Source organism: Caretta caretta, chromosome 25 (genome assembly GCF_965140235.1).
Source record: "Caretta caretta isolate rCarCar2 chromosome 25, rCarCar1.hap1, whole genome shotgun sequence".
Classification (NCBI taxonomy): domain Eukaryota; kingdom Metazoa; phylum Chordata; order Testudines; family Cheloniidae; genus Caretta; species Caretta caretta.
This window is the reverse complement of record NC_134230.1, coordinates 14,119,823-14,140,218: the sequence shown is the minus strand read 5'-3', so window position 1 is coordinate 14,140,218 and position 20,396 is coordinate 14,119,823. Positions and strand designations below refer to the sequence as shown.

General features: G+C 56.3%; 1 protein-coding gene across 3 annotated transcripts in view; it reads left to right on the top strand.

The window, feature by feature from the left end:
* SHC2 (SHC adaptor protein 2) overlaps positions 1-12,334 on the top strand; it is a 29,449-nt gene extending 17,115 nt beyond the window's left edge. For 2 of the 3 annotated variants that reach the window (XM_048830815.2, XM_048830812.2), the window contains 11 exons: positions 305-375; positions 1,888-1,948; positions 2,320-2,439; positions 3,662-3,715; positions 5,360-5,411; positions 5,969-6,095; positions 6,788-6,968; positions 7,917-7,983; positions 9,072-9,212; positions 9,441-9,742; positions 9,888-12,334. In XM_048830815.2, coding sequence (XP_048686772.1) covers positions 305-375; positions 1,888-1,948; positions 2,320-2,439; positions 3,662-3,715; positions 5,360-5,411; positions 5,969-6,095; positions 6,788-6,968; positions 7,917-7,983; positions 9,072-9,212; positions 9,441-9,742; positions 9,888-10,016 — 1,305 coding nt within the window. In that variant the 3' untranslated portion in view covers positions 10,017-12,334. The remainder of the gene's footprint in view (positions 1-304; positions 376-1,887; positions 1,949-2,319; positions 2,440-3,661; positions 3,716-5,359; positions 5,412-5,968; positions 6,096-6,787; positions 6,969-7,916; positions 7,984-9,071; positions 9,213-9,440; positions 9,743-9,887) is intronic. The other variant, XM_048830814.2, reaches the window with a different exon arrangement.
* The last annotated feature ends 8,062 nt before the right edge of the window (positions 12,335-20,396 follow it).

The window sequence follows — 20,396 nt, the reverse complement described above, 5'->3', positions numbered from 1 at the left end:
GGGTGGGAGTCAGTACATGAAATGTGCTCACAGACAAAGCCTCGGGGAGGCCCTCTCTTTGCACCCATCGCTGGATTCCAGAGCCCGGGCTCCAGCCCAAGCCCGACTGTCTGCCCTGCTATTTTTAGCCTGTCAGCCCGAGTCCATTGAACTGGGTGTGTGAATTCCGTAAGCTCTTTGGGGTGCACTAGCTCCCACCTAACCTGTTGCTCCCGCCTGGCTGGGTCTCCTGTTGCCCTCCCGTGAGCTGGGGATCTGAGCAGGTCACTGCAGCCTGGCTGATTTCAACCCCTTTCTCTTCCAGTACATGGGCTGCATTGAAGTGCTGCGCTCCATGAGATCTCTTGACTTTAACACCCGGACGCAGGTTACCAGGTAAACCCCTCCGGGCCCCCTGCCCTGGGCTTTCCCCTACTTCCAAATGAATGCACCAGCTTTCCAGAGATTCAGGGCTGAGAAAGCCTGTGGGACGGGTTCGTCTCCACCTGGCACTGCAGGTGCTCCACAGGGCTTGCAGTCCGGCCAACCTGCCTGGCTGACCCCTGGCACCCACACCATGCCATGGCACACAGCGCGGGCCCTAAGGGACCCCCTGGCTGACCCCTGGCACCCACACCATGCCATGGCACACAGCGCGGGCCCTAAGGGACCCCCTGGCTTACCCGTGGCACCCACACCATGCCATGGCACACAGCACGGGCCCTAAGGGACCCCCTGGCTGACCCCTGGCACCCACACCATGCCATGGCACACAGCGCGGGCCCTAAGGGACCCCCTGTCTGACTCCTGGCACCCACACCATGCCATGGCACACAGCGCGGGCAGGGGTGGGTTATGGGTGCCAGACACCATGGAAGGTGGGGCGGGCGTGGAAGCTGACTCTGTTGTCCTGGTCTGGGGGAGATCGCAGGCCTCCAGTCTTCAGGGCTGGCTCCCCTTCTCCACCCCTCAGCTCCACCCCAAACAGCCCAGCTGAGAAATCCCCACGTGCATTTCAAATAAAGCCACTGGCCCAGAGGGCGCAGGGAAGGGACGTGGGGGGCGGGTTCTGCTGCAGCAGCTCCGTCTGCAAACCAGACAGGTAGCAAGAGAAGCTGGGGATGGAGAGGGGGGCACAGAACGGCAGAGTCTCCTGCCTGCCGATGCAGCGTTGGGCGGCCCCAGGCGGATCGACAGGAGGCGGGGGAGAAGGAAGGAGCCTCCAGAGCAGATTGCCAGCCACGGCATATTGATGGTCCTGTCCCCACAGCGCCGTGGGAGCAGCAGGAGCACGGAGCAGGCGGAGGGTGAAGGCGCCGGGGGACACGCATGGAGGCTGAGTTCCGCAGCCTCCATCCAAGTCCTGGGGATGGGGATGAGGTCCCTGGGAGACGTCTCTCTCAGGCGCGTGGACTCCGTGGGCTTGGGGAGCAGGCCGAGCTGCTAGCTGGGACTCAGGGACCCGCCCGCTCCACGTAGCTTCTGCGTGTGGGGAGACCTCCATATTTACCCCACATCGGGGCCGGGTGACCGGCAAGCAGGACAAACGCTGCAGGTGCTGACCGAGGCTGAACTGGGCCCCTTGAAAGCTGCCCGAGGGCAGCATCCCCGTGGTCCGGGGGCTGGGATCCTGGAGGGAAGGATCCCAGCCTGAGGCTGGGGGGGGAGGGCTCTCACCCAGCTCGCTAACAAAGGACGTCTGGGGAAGTGCCCCCAGCCACAGGTGACGTGGACCAGCTGTCCCCGCCCCAACAGTCATTGCAAGGGTCCCCGGTGCACCCCTCCAGGCAATGCAGGTGGTAGCATTTTAGCAGCAGGGGTGGGGTGGGGTAGGTCAGGTCCCACTGACCTAGTCTCGCCACGGGGGCTGGAGGATTAACCCCAGACTGCTTGATTCTTTGCTTGCAGGGAAGCCATCAACAGACTGTACGAGGCGGTGCCCGGGGTCAAAGGGGCCTGGAAGAAGAAGGTGGGTAACCGTGCCTCAGTTTCCCCGTCTGTAAAACAGGGCTGATGATGCCGACTTGGCTTTGCAGACCCTGGGCGGATGTGGCTAAAGGTTATTAAGGCAGGTTCAGGTTCTGGGATCTCTCCCCCAGCATCCTCGGAGCACTCTCCCCTGGGATCCCCTTCCCAGCACTGTTGACCTGCGCAGAGCGGTTGTCTGCAGGCAGGAAGCTGGACACTTCGCTGACTGTGCCGGGGCTGGTTCAGCTCAGCAGAGTTGCAGAAGCTTCCTGCACTGTCCCCCCGCCATCCCCCTGTCTCGTTAGCTGAGCGCAGCACCCAGTGTTACCCCAGATGAGGCGATGACCCTCCAGCCCTTTTCTCCCTCCCCAGGCGCCTAACAAAGCCCTCTTCTCCATCCTGGGCAAGAACAATCTGCACTTCGCTGGGATGAGCATCACTGTCAACATCTCCATCGACGGGCTCAACCTCATGATCCCCACCACCCGGCAGGTTAGTGCCCACCCAAGTGCTCCGATCGCTCCCCTGGGGCATGGAGATCTAGGACCAGTTGGGGCAGGGACAGAGGGGAGGCTGCTTGCACCTCCCCTATCCAGTGGGACTTGTGCAGCCCCTAGCGCAGGTTAGAGCAGCCTTGAGGCTGCTCTAAGTTGTGCCACTGCTTCTGGGGCTTTGCACAGGCACAGAATTGCCAAGTCCACCCCACTCCATATAGGGTCCTTCTCTAGTGCTCTGGCCAGTCGAGCTTTCCGTATCCCAAGCGATGGGGTGCCCCCTTGCAAAGATGATTCCTCGCCGACTGCTAGGCACATCCTTTGGCCATTCAGCCTCCATTTACATCTCCTTTTGCTCAATTTCATCTCGTCATTCCTGGGTATTCCCCCTCCAAGCGTCCTCTGCAACTCCGCCCACTCCATGGTCAACCCCCAGACACTGGGAAAGTGAGAGGCCGGCTCCAACATTCAGATCTGGGGCTAAATTCTGCTCTCAGCTTCACCGCTGTAAATCCAGCATCATTCGCCCAATGCAAAGGATCCACTCTGGGCTGACAGAGAGGCACCCGAACACCTGTCCCCATATGGGGTGAGCCCAACCCCCGGAGCTGGGCCCCACCCAATTTGGGGATCAGCGTATCTAGCTCTAGAGGGCAGGTGAGCAACACCTTGCTTATCCTCAGAGCACAAGGATAGAACAACTCAGGGTTACACAGGATCGGGAGCTAGTGTCAGGGCAGGGATTAGAACTCAGGTGGGCCCAGCTGCCAGTCCTGTGCTCCAACCACTAGGCCATCCTTTGCTCTTGCAAGCCCCCATGTTGTTTTATCCCCTTTAAACAGTCAAGCAAGCCGGTGAGGCTCCACAGGGTGGCGATATGATGGGAGAGGGAGATTCCCGGCTGCGATCCGAGCAGGGAGGGGAAGCTGGCGTTTCAGAACCAACCACGCTCGCCAGCAGGAGGCAGGCATGTCCATTCGACGAGCCACAGCCTACATGCCCTAGGCCGGGTGGGGTGGATACAGCCGGCCTAGCTTCCGCCTCCCCTCAGCGGCAGAGGAAAGCCAGGACGGTTCCCAGAGCATCGACTTTCGGCATGGGCTGGCGGCGGGTCCATCCCTCCCCTCCCCCCACTCTACCGTGCCGCTGCTCTGAGCGATTCCAGAGCCTCCCAGCGACCTTTCGCAAAGATTTTTAACGCCTGCCTCTGTCCCCTGCAGATCATTGCCAACCACCACATGCAGTCCATCTCCTTTGCCTCGGGAGGAGACACGGTAAGGGCCGCCCTCGGTGCATGGAGATTAGAGGAGTCGCCAGCTCCTCACGGCCCCGCTCTCTTCTGCATCTCTTCCTCACCCTCCTTCTTCCTCGCCCCCTTTGCATCCCTCTCTTCTCTCCCCCCTGCCTCAGTTTCTTTTGCCTCTGGCGGTGATCAATGAGCAGCAACAATCACACTGCCAGTGAACCAGCTTCTGCCTGTTGCAGCCTCAGTCCTGGGCACCGACGGCTGGGTACGGGAGGGCTCCCAACTGGCTGGCATTTGACCGGCCTCTCTGGGTTTTTTTATGGTTTTGCCAGAAAAATAATTTAAACGGCCAGATTTTTTTGTGTTTTTTTTTTTTTTTAAACATGGGTCTAAAGCTTTGCAGTATTCTCGCACGACGCTGGGACAGCTCATGTTCAAAGTGTCCGCGTCCAGCGAAAGATGCTGCCGTGTTCCCACTTCCATGGTGTAAGTGACAAGAGAGCAAAACCATTGCAAATACAGCAGCCGTCCACTCCACGCATGGATGTGTGAGACAGGCTTTGAGTGATGGGACAGTGAGGAGACCCGCGATGATTATCGGTCTTGTCTACAGGTGTCCTCTCTCTAGATACTATAAGTGGCTGTTGGGGGTGGGGGGTGGAGGCGCTGTGGAGTTGCCTTGTGGCTGGGGTTGTGACAGGCCTGCTTTGTGGATGGGGGGTTGCCAGTATTTTGCATTTCAATGGTGGTAACCCGGGGTGGGGGGAAAGCAAGTCCCCTCCCCCTCAATTTGTTTCCTACTCTGAGAACTCAGGGGTCCTGCTTGGCCTCTCTCCCTCTCCAGCTGGGCCTTGTAACAGCTCCTAAACCCTGAGGAGACAACAAAGAAGCAGGGAAAGGCCAGAATAGCCAGAGAAACGCCTCTCTGGCCAGTTGGTTGGTCCAGGGCTCTCCCTCAGGAGGAGTGTCTACCCCTATCCACAAAGCAGTGACCTGCCATGCCATACCTGCACTGACCAGAGGGGGGCGCTGCAGAGGGACACATGCCGCTTCCTGGCCCCCATGCCCCGAGCGCACTTGTCCGCCAGAGCAAACCGCCTTTGCAGAGCCTGAGAGTGCAATGAGATTCCATCCCTGCAGGCAACAGGCAATTTGCTCCCCCGTCCCTCTCTCCCTCCTTCAAGGATTGGGGCCTGGACCCCTGCTTCTTTCACCCCCAAAGCCTAGCCACCCCCTACATAAGCTCCTGCCGCTACCAGGGGTAATATGTCCTTTATCTCCTCTTTGGGCTGCAGCCATGAGAGGGCAGTCCTCCCTCAGTCAGCCCCAGGGAGCTGGTTCATTACAGCACAGGCCGCCCGGTGGGCACTACGGAGGGCAGATTGCCCTGGGGCAATGGGGTGAGGCCCAGCACCGGGTAACCCTTGCTGTCTCTGCAGCACTCCCTGGCCCTCACCAGCCAAGGAGGGAGTGTATCAGAGCAGGGACCTACACCCACGTTGCCTGGGGAAGGGGGATCTGCCAGCCGGAGGATTGTGGCTCATTCCCCTTCACACCCAGATTCATAGCCCTGCCTCAAGCCCCTCCGACCCTTAGCTTGCAGGCCAGATCCCAGGCCGCAGGAACGATAGCCACAAAACCCTTCCTTCCCTGACTTTCCCTTTCTCTCCAGGACATGACAGACTATGTGGCCTATGTGGCAAAGGATCCCATTAACCAAAGAGGTGAGCAGGGCAGGGGTGAGAGGACACAGGGAGGTAACAAAGAGGGGTGATAAGCAAGGAAGGATCAAGGCTAACCAGGAGACCCATGTTGGCCAAAAGTATGGAGAAGGGCTCCCCCCACGACCTCTTGTGCATTTATTGTGCGGAGTGTAACTGGGGAACTCACCACCGGAGCGCCCCTCCTGCCAGCACGTGGCCTTGAGGGCATTCTTCCACTCTGGAGGCTCCTTTCCCCTAGATCTGCCACCGCTTCTCTCAGGGACCTCCCTGCTTCCAACAGCAGCCTGGTCTACAGCTTCCTTCCCCACCCCTTCTCTCTCAAGCCTTTTGATGAGGCCCAGGTGTTCGCCATGCAGACACCTGACCCCATTAGTCCCACCTCCTCAGGCAAGGGGGCAGTTAATTATGACCCAGGCAAGACTAGCCCCATTTCACCTTAAAGCGATGGGTGTCCCATGCCATATGTCACCCGGGGGGCCTCGTGCCCAGTCCTGCCGTGGGATAAAGGTCCCAGATGCTCCGCCTGATGTGTCTGTGTCTCCCTCCCTGCTGGGCAGCATGCCACATCCTGGAGTGCTGTGACGGGCTGGCTCAGAGCATCATCAACACGGTGGGGCAGGCCTTCGAGCTGCGCTTCAAGCAGTATCTACACAGCCCCCCCAAGGTGGTGGTGCCGCCGGACAGGTAGGGGGGATGAGAGACATGGGGCCTGTTGGTGCTGCTGGGAACCCAGATCCCTGCTCTGGGGTCGCCCTGGCCAGACTGGGCCTGCTTTTATGCAGGTCTGCACCTTCTCACCTTACCCTGGGCAGCAATTCCGAGGCATATTCCCCAAGCTGGTCCAGGTGAATGAGGCCTTGCAGCCTTCTACCCCCACGTTCATCCATCCCTTACGCTGGCAAGTGACCTGGCATCCCAGCCACTTCCTACTGGCCCCACCAGGTGCTCTCCAGACTCGGGGACAAGGTGGCGTTCACACTGTCAAGCCTTCATGGAACTGCTTTGCAGTCACCACCTGAGCAGGACCTGAGCTACTTCAAGCCCCCAGCAGGGCTGTTGGTAGAAGAACGGGACCGTCCTCTGCCCGGTGCATTGGGGTGTTACCATTCTCTGCATCACAAGATACAGGGCCCTGCAGCATGCTCCATACGACGGTGACCCTGTCTGTGGGTTTTGTCACAGCTAGGGGTGCTAGGTCCAGGGTGCTCTCAGTCTAGGTGCTATCATGCCCTGGGTGCTAGATCATGAGATGCCCTGCGTGTTAGATCTGGGGATGCTCTGGGCCTGGGTGCTGGGTTGCCAATCTCTGGGTGCTCTGATGCTCCAGCTCTGGAGTCTAACCACATTCCCTAACTCCCGTGTTCTCTGTTGCGCAGGGTAATGGAGACCGAGGAATCCGCGTGGGGCGACGAAGAGGAGATGGCCGAACACGATTACTACAACAGCATCCCGGGGAAGGAGCCTCCCCTGGGGGGACTCGTCGACTCTCGGCTCAGGCATGGAACATTGCTGGGCCACGCGCACTCCCAGCCCTCCTGTGCCGGTCACTTCAGCCAGGTGAATCCTGCAGTCAGCACGCTTGGCTGTGCAGCTTCCCCAATTCTCCCCCACCTCACAACCTCCCCACCCCATTGTTGCACCCAGAACCTCCTGTGTTGAACTGAGCCTTTTCCCCCGATGCTGAAAGCTGGAAACCAAACCTGGCTCTTGTCCCCATCGAGGATGCCCCCAGTGAGTGCCTGGTGCGGGGTCAGGCCTGGAGTGTCTCTGGAATAGCTTCTGGGGTCAGGGATGGAGGTGGGTCCATCAGGGAGAGCCCCATACAGCTCTATGGCCTCCTCTGTGGCTTGAGGGGTCTGTTGTCCAGCAGTAAAGACTGTCACAGCCTCTGAAGGCTGCGTGGGATTCTACCAAAAGCTCTAGCCCTTGAGTCATCGGTTCATCGCGTTTAAGGCCAGAAGGGAGCGTTCGATCCTCTGCACATCGCAGGCCACTAAACCCCAGATGAACGTGTTACAGCCGTCAGGAGACGAAGCAATGGTGTACAACAGGCAAAGAACAGGAGGGACGGAGGCGCGCCAATCCCACGGTCCCTGCACTGGCAGTCACTAACCCCCTCGATCTCTCACAGGCTGTGTCACCCCACACGGGCCGCATCACCCGATTATACAGAGGAGGGAGCGTGCAGGGGTGAAGGAGCTCCTGGGGGTCATGGGGGGGACCTGCTGCACACTTCCATGTGACCATGAGCTGTGACCTCCAGGCTGTGTTTCTGGGCCTAGCACCGGTTTCCATTTGCCAGAAAGGGGTGGAGGCCCTGAGGAGGCAGCGAGCAAACCCAGGGTATTCAGCTGTCCTCACGCCTCCACCTAACGCATCTCCCTGTCCACTGCCTGGGTCTCCATATCACATGCCCACCCCTTCGCCACGTGTGGAGGGGAAACAAACCTCCTGCATCATGTGTGCTGGCTGCATGGACCGAGGTCTGATTCTTCTGCTTCACAGGTTGGATTTCCTGCCAGAAGAGACCAGAACAGCCACCCGGGCTCCCACGGGGACGGCGACGCTCCTGGTACGTGCTGCAGGCGAAGGCGTCATTTAACCCAGGGACTCACGTCCCTTTGGGCACGGGAATGCATGGCCCAGGACTCGCAAATGCCTGTGGTAGGACCCTCGGAGATGGGCTTTACTGTCCCTAGCTGCCCGGTTACGAGAAAACTAGCTGAGAACAATGCATAGGGCAGCTGCTTGGAGTGATGCCCCTTTTGCAAACCCAATTCTTTGGCATGAGTCACACAGCCTGGCACGTCAACTGATCCTTCCGCACCGTCACCACATGGACTCCAGGGGGAACTGTCAGGGGTGGGGGTGTTTCTGGCCACCAATGAGCTTGTCCCCGAGTCTCCCCTGGATGTCACAGCAGCTGCTCCCATCAGAGACGAATTTAAGAAGCTTGGTCTCCTGCTCCTCCCCTAGCGAGTCAGGGTGAAAGGGCCAAATAGGGGGAGGGGAAAGGACCCAGGGGAAGATGAGATCAGTGTAGGAGTGTGTGGCCAAGGAGAGGACAATCCTAAAGGGAGGAGCAATGGGGTGAAACTCAGCAGAGGGAAGTTCAGACTGCATGGAGCAGGAGAACTTCTTGCAGGGAGGAGGGTAGGTGGAAATCACCTCCCCAGGGAAGCGATGGGGGCCCCCATTGGTACAACTGAACTGGACAAAACCCCAGAGGGTAGATCATAGGGAGCGATCCTAGCATGGGCGGCAGGTATCATAGGCTGGGGGAGGCTATGCCTCCCCAAAACATCCAGGCATGGCCCCACTCATGCTTCGCCCCCAGCTCTCCCCTCCTACTTTCCATTCTGCGTGTGGCTCCAGTCCCCCAGTGCTGGCCCCGGGTGAGGCTGGGGCCGTGCCGCCCACCTTCCCGGTGCTCCGGGGGGCTAGCCTGGGGTGGAGGCCAGTGGCCGCAGTGACGGTGGCTTTGGGCTCCAGCAGGGGGTCACAGAAGAGGCAGGGCCTCAGGCAGAAGGGGTGGGGGGCTAGCCTCCTTCAGCCGGCAGTTCTCGCGCCACCCATGGATCCCGGTGTGGCAGGCCCGGCTCCTGTGGTTCCTTTGCGCACAGCCTGCCGGCGCTCACTGGCCCTCACTGTGTCTTCCAGGCCAGTCCTGCGACGGCTACCTCCAGGCAGACAGCCAGCCCCTGGGATGCCGCGACTACGAAGAGCACATGTACGTCAACACGCAGTGCCTGGACGGCTGGGAGCACGAGGAGAGCCCCCCCAAGGATCTCTTTGACATGAGTAAGACAGCAGCTCTTGGAGTGAAGGAACCTCACTAGAACAGAATAGTGGGAGTTGCTTTTGGTCTTTGGCTCAAGGCCTTTAAAAGAGCCAGCCCAAGGTCCAGCAACGGGAGAATTCTTCCCAAACCCGGCTGGCAGGAGGCCTGGGAGCTCTGTGGTGTGATCCTGGCTAGGGTAGCTGCCAGGGCCTGTCTCCTCCTTGCTCTATAGTCTTGGCTTCTTGCAGGGCCTTTCGAAGACGCCCTAAAGCTGCATGAATCCACGGTGGCTGGCGGGGCCAGCCTGCCCCTAGAGGACCAGTGGCCCAGCCCGCCCACCCGGAAGGCTCCCATCGCCCCCACGGAAGAGCAGCTGAAGCGGGAGCCCTGGTACCACGGGAAGATGAGCCGGCGAGAGGCGGAGAAGCTGCTGCAGATGGACGGGGACTTCCTGGTGAGGGACAGCATCACCAACCCCGGGCAGTACGTCCTGACGGGCATGAACGGCGGGCAGCCCAAGCATCTGCTGCTGGTGGATCCTGAGGGTGTGGTAAGGAGCGGGCCGGGCTCCCCGAACTCAGCCCGCATGTCCTTGACGGGCACCCCGCCCCGCTTAGCCCCATCAGCCTCCTCTCTGGGTGGAGCGTGACCTGCCCGCTCCCCGCCTCACGCCCCTCCCCGTTCTGTTGCTCCAGGTGAGGACCAAGGACATCCGGTTCGAGAGCATCAGCCACCTGATCAACTACCACCTGCAGAACGAGCAGCCCATTGTGGCGGCGGAGAGCGAGCTGCACCTGAGGCAGGTGGTGAAGAGGAAGCAGTGATGGCTGGGTGCGTCCCCTCGGCAGGGGGCAGGCAGGAGACCAGGGGGCCTGATTCTCTCCTGCATTCGCCCCAGTCAGAGCAGCGGGGCAGTGGGGAATTGGCCCGCACCCTCTCTCCTCTGTGCAGGCGCCCCGGCGGGGTCAAGCCCGTACCCACTGCCTCTTGGGCTGGGCTAATGGGGGTCGCTGGGAGTGAGACACCCCCTGAGCATGCTGGGTCCCTGCCTCTCTGACCCCTGACAGCAATCTCCTTTCTCTCTGGCCCAGAGCCCTCCGGGGAGCTGGCTCTGTGCTCGGAGAACCTGCCCACGGAGGAGAGGGGAGCCAGGTGAAAAAGAGAAGGGGATGCCACAGACAGAAACCCCCCTCCCCGCTTCCCTAAGCAGCACCCACATCCCCTTCTGCTCCTCCTCCACCCAGTGCCCACAGTCACCCTTTCTCTTTCCCCAGGGGACTGTTTTCCCTCCCCTCCCCAAACAGCTGCCTCTTTCCCTCTCCCCTCCACTTGCGGCCACGCTCCCCCCTTCCTTCCCCCTCCTCTGGGCTCGCGCCACCTTCCCTCTTGCCTATGGATGGCTGTCACTCGCCTACAGGTTGCTGCTGCTGTCCCCATGCCTACAGGCGGCCATTGGTGTCTCTTCGGTGGACCCCTGCCCATTCATGTTCTCTCTCCCACCTCTGCCAGCGGACTGTTGTCACGTTCCCCCCCACTCCTCCAGCCTTGTGCCATCTTCCTTCTCTCTCTCTCCTACAGACTGTTGCTCCATCCCTTCTTTCCCTCCCAGCTGCTGCCACAATCCACGCCGACTTTTTCCATTCTTCCTCCTATCCTGGGAAGTATTTATTCTACCTGTGCCGACGAAACTCCACCTGGAGCGTTAGCATGGCTCTCCCCCCACACCCGCCGCGGAGCCCAGAGGACACAAACGGAGCTCAGCTCTGTGCCGCATACGTCCCATCAGGAGCACACACACAACAGATCTAACCTGCCCCGGCTTCTTAGACGAGTAGTTAATTAAAACAAACGAATTGCGAGCAGGGAGCCTTGTTCGGAGAGCCGCTTGTAGCCATGGCTGGGCGCGGACTGTGGTCTAGTGGCCTAAGCGCAGCGCTGGGGGCCAGGACACCGGCGTTCTTTGCCTCCACCTCTGCTGCTGACTTGCTGGGTGACCTTGGGCAAGTTGCTTTGCCGCTCTGTGCCTCAGTTTTCCCCATCTGTAAAATGGGGAGGATGATATTGACCTACCTACCTCGCAGGGGGTGCTGTGGAGAGGAGTTAGCTAAAGCTGGTATGGCCTTCTGAGGGCTAAATAGCATCCAGCGCAGCTGTTAGGTTTAGTCGCTGCTAGAGACCATCAGAGGGGTAGGGAACTCCCTTTGGAGGTATAATTGGATGCGGCGAGAGGTGTCAGAAGCACAAGGCCCCATTCCCATCTGCAAAGGGAATAGGAGCCTCTTCCCCATCTCCCGAAACCTCCCAAGCCAACCCATTACCGTAACAGCTGCTTAGACTCCACTTTGCAGCCGTGAGGGGACAATCTTGTAATTACGTTATCTGGCCGAGATGGCCCATCATTAGGAAAACGACTTCAGATCTTATCAGCACTCTGCTTATTGAATCAGGACCTGAGGACAGGCTTTTGGACCTTGGGAGAGAGGACAAAGAGCAACACAAGCGAGGGTGTGGCCGACCCACCGCTGGGACGCATCTCTCCTCCTGCACAGCTGCCAGGAGGTGACTCGGTGTCCACTCGGCTTCTGCCCCGCTTCAGAGCCTCAGCCAGGCTTCTAGTACCTAGCCTGGGTCGCGGCATTGCCCTTCCACTCTGGGTGGGGAAGCCAAGGTACCTGCTTCCTTTGGATGGTGGAAGATGGGACCTTCCCCAGAGCCTAAGCTTTGGAGACTCACCAAGCACCCGCTATGCAACGCCCACAGCTCCTCCAAGCCCAGCTGCTCCCAAGAGGTGTCATCTTCCAGCAGGGGTCCCTGCTCTTTGGAAGCTCCCACTTCCTCCAGTCCCACCCCAGCCGGCATTACAAGAGAGGACAATGGAAAGGTACCTTGTCCAGCAAGGTGGGGCTTGCTCCTCTCAGGTACCCGGGTCCGTGTCACGTTGTAGCAGGATTTTACAGGCTACCCGGCGCTGAGCATCCATCAGCTGGGACCCACGGTGAGAATTCCACTGAACGCTGGCAGCCTTTTAAACGCCATCCAGCGATTGCCTTGCCAACGCGCCGGCGTTCGGGGAAGCGTCTGACGCGCAGCGAGGGGTTCGCTGGTTTGAATACGTTTCTAATTAAATGTGGAAATGATCAAACGGCCTGAACGTGTTCTTGACTCCGCTTGGCAGACCCCAGTGCAGCCTGTGCCCTGGGGAAAGAGATGAACAGAGCTATCTGCCTCTGCTCCGGTGTAGGACAGCTGCTGCTCCTTGCAAAGAGCTACTCAGGTGAAAGCAGGCCATGACAGGTCCACCCCTGGCTCCCGTGGGGCAGCTTTCACATACTGTCCCATGAGCCTCCATCTGGTCCAGACACTGAAGTTACCTATTGGCAGCGTAAGCTCCTGAGTGGTTGGTCCCTTTGGCCCAGTCTGTCCTTGGCCTCCTTGCCAACAGGGGGTTGCGAGGCACATCCCTGAAGGCTGCCGTACCAGGGATTGAACTGGGGTCCTCCAGAACTAAAGGCATGAGTAGCTACAGCTTGAACTAACGAGCCAAGCTGCCCCAGCGGGGGCTGTAAGAGACTCATATCCACTGCAGATCAGGCACCGAGGGGTACACACAACACACGGGTTTCGTGTGCTATGTCCTCCAGACAACCTAGCCAAGCAGACACTCCATTTCTAACTCCCCCCAGAATTCTGCTCCCCCACCGCATCCCCCTACATGCTCCCAAACACCTGATTTCCAAAAACGGGCTTCCGGCAGATTGAGCCCAGCACCTGTCCTCGCTTGCTTGATGTGTCCCAACTGCATCCTGCGATCCACACTGGGCATCGCTGACATTAAGAGGGAGCCCCCCAACCCTCCCCTCAAATTGGAATCCAGGTTTGGATTCTGGATTCTCACTGGAGCTGGGGTTGCCTAGACCTACGGAGGGGGTTCGGACCCATTAGAGAGAGCTCAGCTGTGACATCTGCAGCTGGAGCCAGGGTTTGAGCTCAGCCCAGGACAGAGAATGGGGGGGCGCTGTGGATTTCAGACCCCAACCCGGGCTCAGATTCTCAGACACACACCCCCATTGACAACGTAGGAGTGTTTGGATCCAAGGTGGAGGGAGTTAGCTCAGGGACATGGGAGCTTGGTCACGTCACATGCATTTGCTAATCTTTGTATTGTGGTAGCCCCGGGCCTGGAGCGGGATCCCATTGCGCTAGGCGCTGTACAAACAACAAGACAGTTCCTGCCCCACAGAGCTTGCAGGCAGGATTGGTCCCTGCTGTATATTATCCAGTCTCTAGAGCTGGTCTAGATTTAAATGACTCAGTTCCTGGGGCTTCTACTCCTCCCCTTGGGAGATGCCTCTGCTGCCGAACACACAGCACCATTTTTACAGCTGCGCCCACCTGCCCACGCCCCACATTGCTACTGGCACTCCTGGGGTGCCAGGGCAGCCTCGGCGAGGCACCCAGAGATTGGCTAAGCCATAGAGAGCAATCCACCCTCTTGCCCCAGGACTGGGGGGGGGATCCACGGGCAGGAAGGGGAAGATTGCATTACCACTGCATGTACTGTGCCCATCCTGTTGATCTCAGAGGGATCGAGGTGGAGCCTCTCAAGGGGCTGCCCTCACCTCCTCCAGGGTTGCACTTCCCTGACATTGGCTGAATAGTTGGAAATTAAGGGCCTGATCCAAAGCCAATGGGAGGTGACTCCAATTAGCTGGGTTTCACCTGTTGTCTGCAGCTGTTCTTTGCCAGTTGCTGGCACAGCCCCTGGCTGGGTGGGGGTGGGGAAAGTCTGGATGTTCCCTCACTAAGCCGTGTCGGCTGATTACTTTCTTCCTCCTCCAGCATGTTACGGCTCCTTTATTTTTATTCCTGCTGCCTTCTTGCGGGGGGGACGGGAGAGGGGAGAACTACCAGGATCTGGGTTCAAGATCTGCCACCCGGGTGTAGCCCAAAGGTGGGGCTTGGACACAAGTGAATGGTGCTTCCTAGACCGGGTCTCTCTCCCTCTCATTGTGTTGCGCCTGGCGTCTGAGCAGCCATGTGCTGTTTTTGCAGGCTCCGAGCTACCATTCATCACTAGTTAACGAACACTCACATTCAAATGGGAACGAAAAACCAGCAGGTGTGCCCGACTTGAGGCTCTTTGCTAAGCAGAATGACCCCACAAAAGGAGCGTCGCTCAAAGGAACAGAGGCAGAAAAAGCCCAGTGGATCTTGCACAGCCCGACGCTCCTAAAAGCGGGTAGTGCCAGGTGGCTGTTGTCCAGGGAAATTGGGAGGAGTGCGTGTGTGTGCTTCCAAAGCCACGTGAGTATGTCTGAATCCCCCTCCCTCCACTCCACCTCATCTGTTGCACCTTCCAGATGAACTTTTAGGCCCTGATTTTCAAAGGTTTTGATCCGGCTCCCAGTCTCATGAGTCTAGTTCATTGCAAACTGCAGGCAGCATTTGGAGCACCAGGCCAATCAGCTGATGAGAGGAAGGATGGATGTAGTGAAGGCTCAGGAGAGCTGAGTTCTATGCTTGGCTCTGCTACTGACCCCCTTTAAGGCCTTGGCCATGCCACTTTCTCTCTGTGTGCCTCAGTGATCAAAGGGGGTTAATAATACTCCCTTTAATAAAAAAATAAAATAATAACAATAGCTACCTGAATGCAGAATCGCAAGCTGCTGCTGAAGAAATCCCTCTCTTTGTTTTACCATGGGTGGGGAGAGGACGGACTCCCCCAGGCCAGGGGCGCTGAGTCAATAAAACACCCTTTGGGGAAGCATCCGGTGCTCAGCAGAGCTAGACGTTATAAGAGTCGATGAATAAACTAACGAACAGGTCATTTTCCATCGATCGCTGAATACAAGCGGGGATGAGCCGTTTCCATCTCGGGTTCTATTTTTTGCAGTATCGTAATGCATCTGCAGAGATAATTGCATCGTCCCTCTATAGCAGAGGCATGAAAAGGCTGCTAGAGACGCACTTTCTTCTGTCACCGCTGGAAAGAAAGCCTCTGTCTTACACCCATTACTGCTGGGTCTGAGCAGCACGGACCTTTCGACTTCTAGGGATGCTGTGATCTGATGCTTGAGAGAGGTTTTTTTTTTTTTTTTTTTAAAGGGATTAATTGCTTCACAATAGGCCTGCCTCTGCCAGGGTTATTCTGCCTCCATCTGTGTAACCCAAATCAGTTTGGGAAGGAGTAACGAAGAGAGTTAGTGGGATATGTTGGAGATGAATAAGCACCTAAAAGTGTGGTAGCTTAGATGCATCTCTCAGCTCTGCCAAGCCAGGCTTCAAACCTCAGGAGAGAGAGCCTCTTACTTGTAGCGTTTCAATAATCCAGTGTCCAGTCCTGGTTTGGTCTGTCTCATCCTTTTGGAGTTTTTTTGCGGGGGCCAATACTGAAGTTGCGTGGCCTGTGTGTTTGAAGCCTGGGGCCATGATACCCTGACACATGCTCTCCAGGGTTTTGCTGCTCTATTGTGAAACTGACAGAGAAGCTGAGAACTAAGGATCTGCTCAAAATAAAGCTGATTTCTTTATTTGTCCCAAGAAGGGATTTGGGGATTTATGACGGTGCTTTTTATTTACAGAAACGGACTAACTGGCTCTATGTTTTTCTGCCCCTGTAGTTCCCATGTGAGAGTGTGCAGGTTATATACAGACACCTAGGTCATCAGTGAGGATCCAGCACTGGACCTTAAGCCCTAAGGGTCTGATCCTCAGGGAGGCTTCTAACTACCTCCGAGACGTTAACCCAGGTTTGACTCCCGACTGAGGCCATGGCATATTTAGTCTTGTGTTGTGCGGCAGGTCAGACTAGAGAATCATAATGATCGTCACCATCTATGAATCACTTAGCCAGGTTCCAGGGAAAGATGTACTTAAATTCTTCAGCAGCATCCCTGGATACGGCAGCACCCCTGATGAGACAGACAGGAAATCCTGTGGCAGCCCTAATTCAATTAAAAAAATGGGGGCTTTTATGGAGTTAAACATGGACCTGAATAATGCAATCGAGGCAGCAGCCTCGGGAGTACTTTGCTATTCAATTCAATTTATTTTATGCTCTCTGCACATCTTCATTTTTGATCTGCCAGAGGTTTTTTTACTGACAGGCCATAGATGCATGGTAGACGTACTTGTGGAGGGAGGGGGAAGGGGTGAAGCTAGAGGTTTTTGATGCTGGATACAAGGGATGTTGGGGTCTTTGACAGCTGGGGAGGCATGAGAGTCCATCTGGGATGATGGACTAAGCACATTAGCTGTATAATTTTGCTCGAATTATCAGCAGTTAAATGGTTAATAACACTAATTGTAAAATAGAGTCATCTCAGAGTTAACACCCCACTGAGATGACTGGGACAGTTCACACCTCTCAGAGCTATTATCTCAAGCTGGCTGCAGACTTGGGCTGACAACATTGCATTCATGACACTTAGCAGAGAGTTGGTAGAGGCTGACTAGCACCGAGTTGGGCCAGAGTCCCGTTTCCCATGCCACCCTCCCCAGCTTCCTCTTCAGTTTTGTTACCCATCTATTTATCCCCCAACACAACCATCTATCTTTGGTACATATCTTGGTGCCCATCACCGTAGTATCTGAGCACCTGACAATCTTTGAATTCCAAATTCCATCTGAATTAACCCATTGTTCTTCCTCTCTCTCTGAACTGTTACCTGGTATCCCTCCTAGGACAACAGGCTGCGTTGGGGGGATGGAGGCAAGGCACGTTCTCAAGTTCTGTCTTTCTCAAGAATTTAGAAAGTCAAAGCAACTCTCTTTTTTGAGGGATACAAGGCCAAAGCTACAGCTAAAGTCACCCTGGCTAGCTGGGTCTTCCACTGCATTAGCACAGCTCATGAGCAGGCCAGTTGCCTTCTTCTCATCTTGTCACTTGTGACAGAAATCACCTCTTCATGCCCAAGGTATGTAAGATGGTGGTGACATGGTCGTCACCCCCTCCTAGTATCGTCAACCCCAAACCTTTCGAAATCATGAGTCCCCCCCCCCCCCCCCAAATCATGGGATTGGCTGAAAAATCATGAAATTTCAAAATGGCAACTTTGGGGTTCTTTGAATTTGTCTGCCAGTGTCGTAGCCTTTCCGGTTGATGTGGCATCCAAGAAAAGCTTGAAAACAAGGCCTATTATCTTCTTCGTTAAAAAAGAAAATGCCTGAGAGTCTCACCTCATCCCAGGATTCCAGGAGCTGAGGCTTGAAGAAAAGCACCAAATATCACAAGAATTAAACCATGAACTGGCAACACTGCGAGTCATATGACATTGTCAGCTAGGGCCGTTCTGCTTCTCAGGTTGCCCCTTTGGCTGTAGGACCCTGCTAGTGGCCAGTAACATAGCACTGCCCCTGGACAGATACTGCTAGCTACATCAGCAGTCTATCCAAGAAGCTGATGTTGTGGGATGGGAGAAGAGAGGCACAAGGGAATATTACTTACTGATAAATCTGTTGGTCCTAGTGTCCCATTCTCCATCCTGCCCTCCTCCCCTCCGTGTCATGAGCGGCTGCTTGTTTAGTAAAAAGAACAGGAGGACTTGTGGCACCTTAGAGACTAACAAATTTATTTGAGCATAAGCTTTAGTATTTCTCTTGCTAGCCTTCGTCTGGAGCTCTGAAGTTGTTCTAACTGAGGGAGGGTGATCAGGCCGCGACTTGTGGGATCGGTGGTAGATCACATTGCTGCCTTGCTACCAGCAGATGGTATCAGAACGCTGCCTGCTCACGACTCCCGCACTGTTGGGGAAGGCAAGGAACCGGCAAACGGAGTTACCAGTAAGCCAGGCCCTTCATTGTCCGTTGTTATTTTGTTGAATGTTTCCCAGGAAATTATTGGGCTTAGTATAAATATTAAAAGACGGGTGAGAATCGGTGCAAAAAAAATAACGTCAACGTTTTCTGGGTAAATACTGGGGTTAATACGGCGGGACGGAAGGACAGAGAAAAGCAGCAAATGGAGAAAAGTCAGAGCACTGACAGTCAAAGTGGCTTATGGCTGTGGTTTATTTCATGCATTGCTCATAATGGTACATACCCATATGCATGTGCTTGTACATGCATATCTCGTACTACACGGCCTTACTTTAACAGAGTAACATTCGCACTTAGCGGTATTAAATTAATAATCAATTAGGCTAGCCCAGGGATTTTCAAACTTCATCGCACTGCGATCCCCTTCTGACAACAAAAATTACTACATGACCCCAGCAGTCCGAATGGGGGGCGGCGGTGGAAGCCTGAGTCCGCCCAAGCCCCGCAGTCTAGGATGAGGGGCCAAAGCCCAAACCCCACCACCCTGTGCAACAAATATGGGAGGGGCAAAACTGAAGCCCACCTTCAGACCCAGGCAGGGGGCCTGTAACCTAAGCCCTGCCACCCAGAGCAGAAGCCCTCAGGCTTCAGCCCTAGGTGGTGGGGCTCAGGTCTTCAGCTTCGGCCCTGGGCCTCAGCAAGTCTAAGCCAGGCCAGGCAACCCTACTAAAACAGGGTCCCGGCCCACTTTGGGGTCCCGGCCCACAGTTTGCGACCTGCTGGTTTACCCAGTGGAACGGATTGGATTAATTTAACATACTGAGTAGTGTCATGTACTTGTGTGGTCCAGAATTCAGGTGGGGGGGAAAAAAAATCAGTAAAAAACAAATAATTGCTTTTGTAAAACCTGGGAATTTTTCAGTTACATGAAAGAACTGGTAAAACTCAAATCACCAGCAACTGAGTCTCCTATTCTGTCTTCTGCTACTTGGCTGGTTAATGAACAAGTACCCCCAACCATTATCACAGGGCTAAATTCAGGGCTCTGATACTAACTGAGGGCATTGCTGGTTTCCCTTTCCTAATCCATGGATTTAGCGGTTGTAAAACAGACTCTCAGCCTCGCTGGTCCTAACGCCTGCCAGGCCCCAGGCATCCAACGGCTTCTCCCTCTTTGAGAATCACTCCACAACCACCCGCCGGTGCTGGCGTGCCCGCCTTGAGTCTGCGAGACCTTGTGACGCCTGCATTTCCCCCCAGCTTCCCCGGACAAGGAGTCGTTTGGGGGGCAAGCTGTTTCACATGCTTCAGCTATCGGTCTGACAGAACCCACTGGGTAGGATTGAACCTGGGATCTCTGGAGCTTAGTGGATGAGCTGAAGGTCACAGGGCTCTTAACTAAGGCTGTAGCAGGCTCATTAATCTCTAAGTGGTCTTGGTGCCACTAGATGGAACAGAACACCACACTTGGGCGGTGTGTGGGTTACAACACCAGCACTCTGCACTGGTCCAAAGACGGCTCCTTATCCGTGAATGCAAAGAATAGCCAGTCACAGTTGTGTCATCTAGGTGTACCAGACACAACTCCCTTAGTGGCTCGGAGCATTGCATCAGCCAGACTGCACGACACCAAATTCAGATCCGTTCTGGAGTGTTACTGGAGTGGAGTTACTTGCTGATGCGCCCCCCCTCATGGCTGGCTGTGGGGTAGCAGGATCTCCTCCCTGGTGGTCCCACCAACAGCCCCTCCAGCCCAGCCTCTTCTCATGATGACCTTGCTCTCCAGCCAATTCACATTCTCTCCTGCCCCTTCCTGGGCAAACAAAGAGTCCAGTAAACTAAACTCAGATAAAACATAATTCTGCACCCGCTACCCAGGCTCCCTCCCCCCGACTCTTCCCCCCTTCTCAGGCTCTGCAGGACGTCCCCCTGCTCTTGTGCGAGGTCTCATTCCTAGGGCTTTCTCTCTGAAGGCCCAGCTCCAAACTCAGCAGGGAAACCCAGATCCTTCCTCTCACCTGGGTTCCAGTCCAGGGACCCTGCTGTGAGCAGCTAAGGTCTGCTCCCTTGACTCCTCACTGCTCCCTGGATTTCATCTTACCTTGGCCTTCCTTCAGGGCCTTTCCCAGACATGCTGCACATCTGCCTCTCTCCAGGCCTTTCCTCCTGTCCTTAGCAAGCAGAGAAGGACCCAGCATTCTTCTCTCTCCCTCCAGCCTCCTGATCTGGGCTCCCTCTCCTTAGGCTCACCACCCAGCTGGGCTTCACCTTCAGAGGGGCCTGCCCCACCTGCCAGTGCAGCCAGGGGCCCTGATTGCTCTGTCTCTAGTTAACTCTTTCATTACCTGTGAGGGGTATGCAGCCCAACCCAGTTATCAATGCAGTTTCTCCTCCCCCTGCATCCACAGGATGCATCTTGGGCCAATAGCCACTGCCCTTGCCCGCTG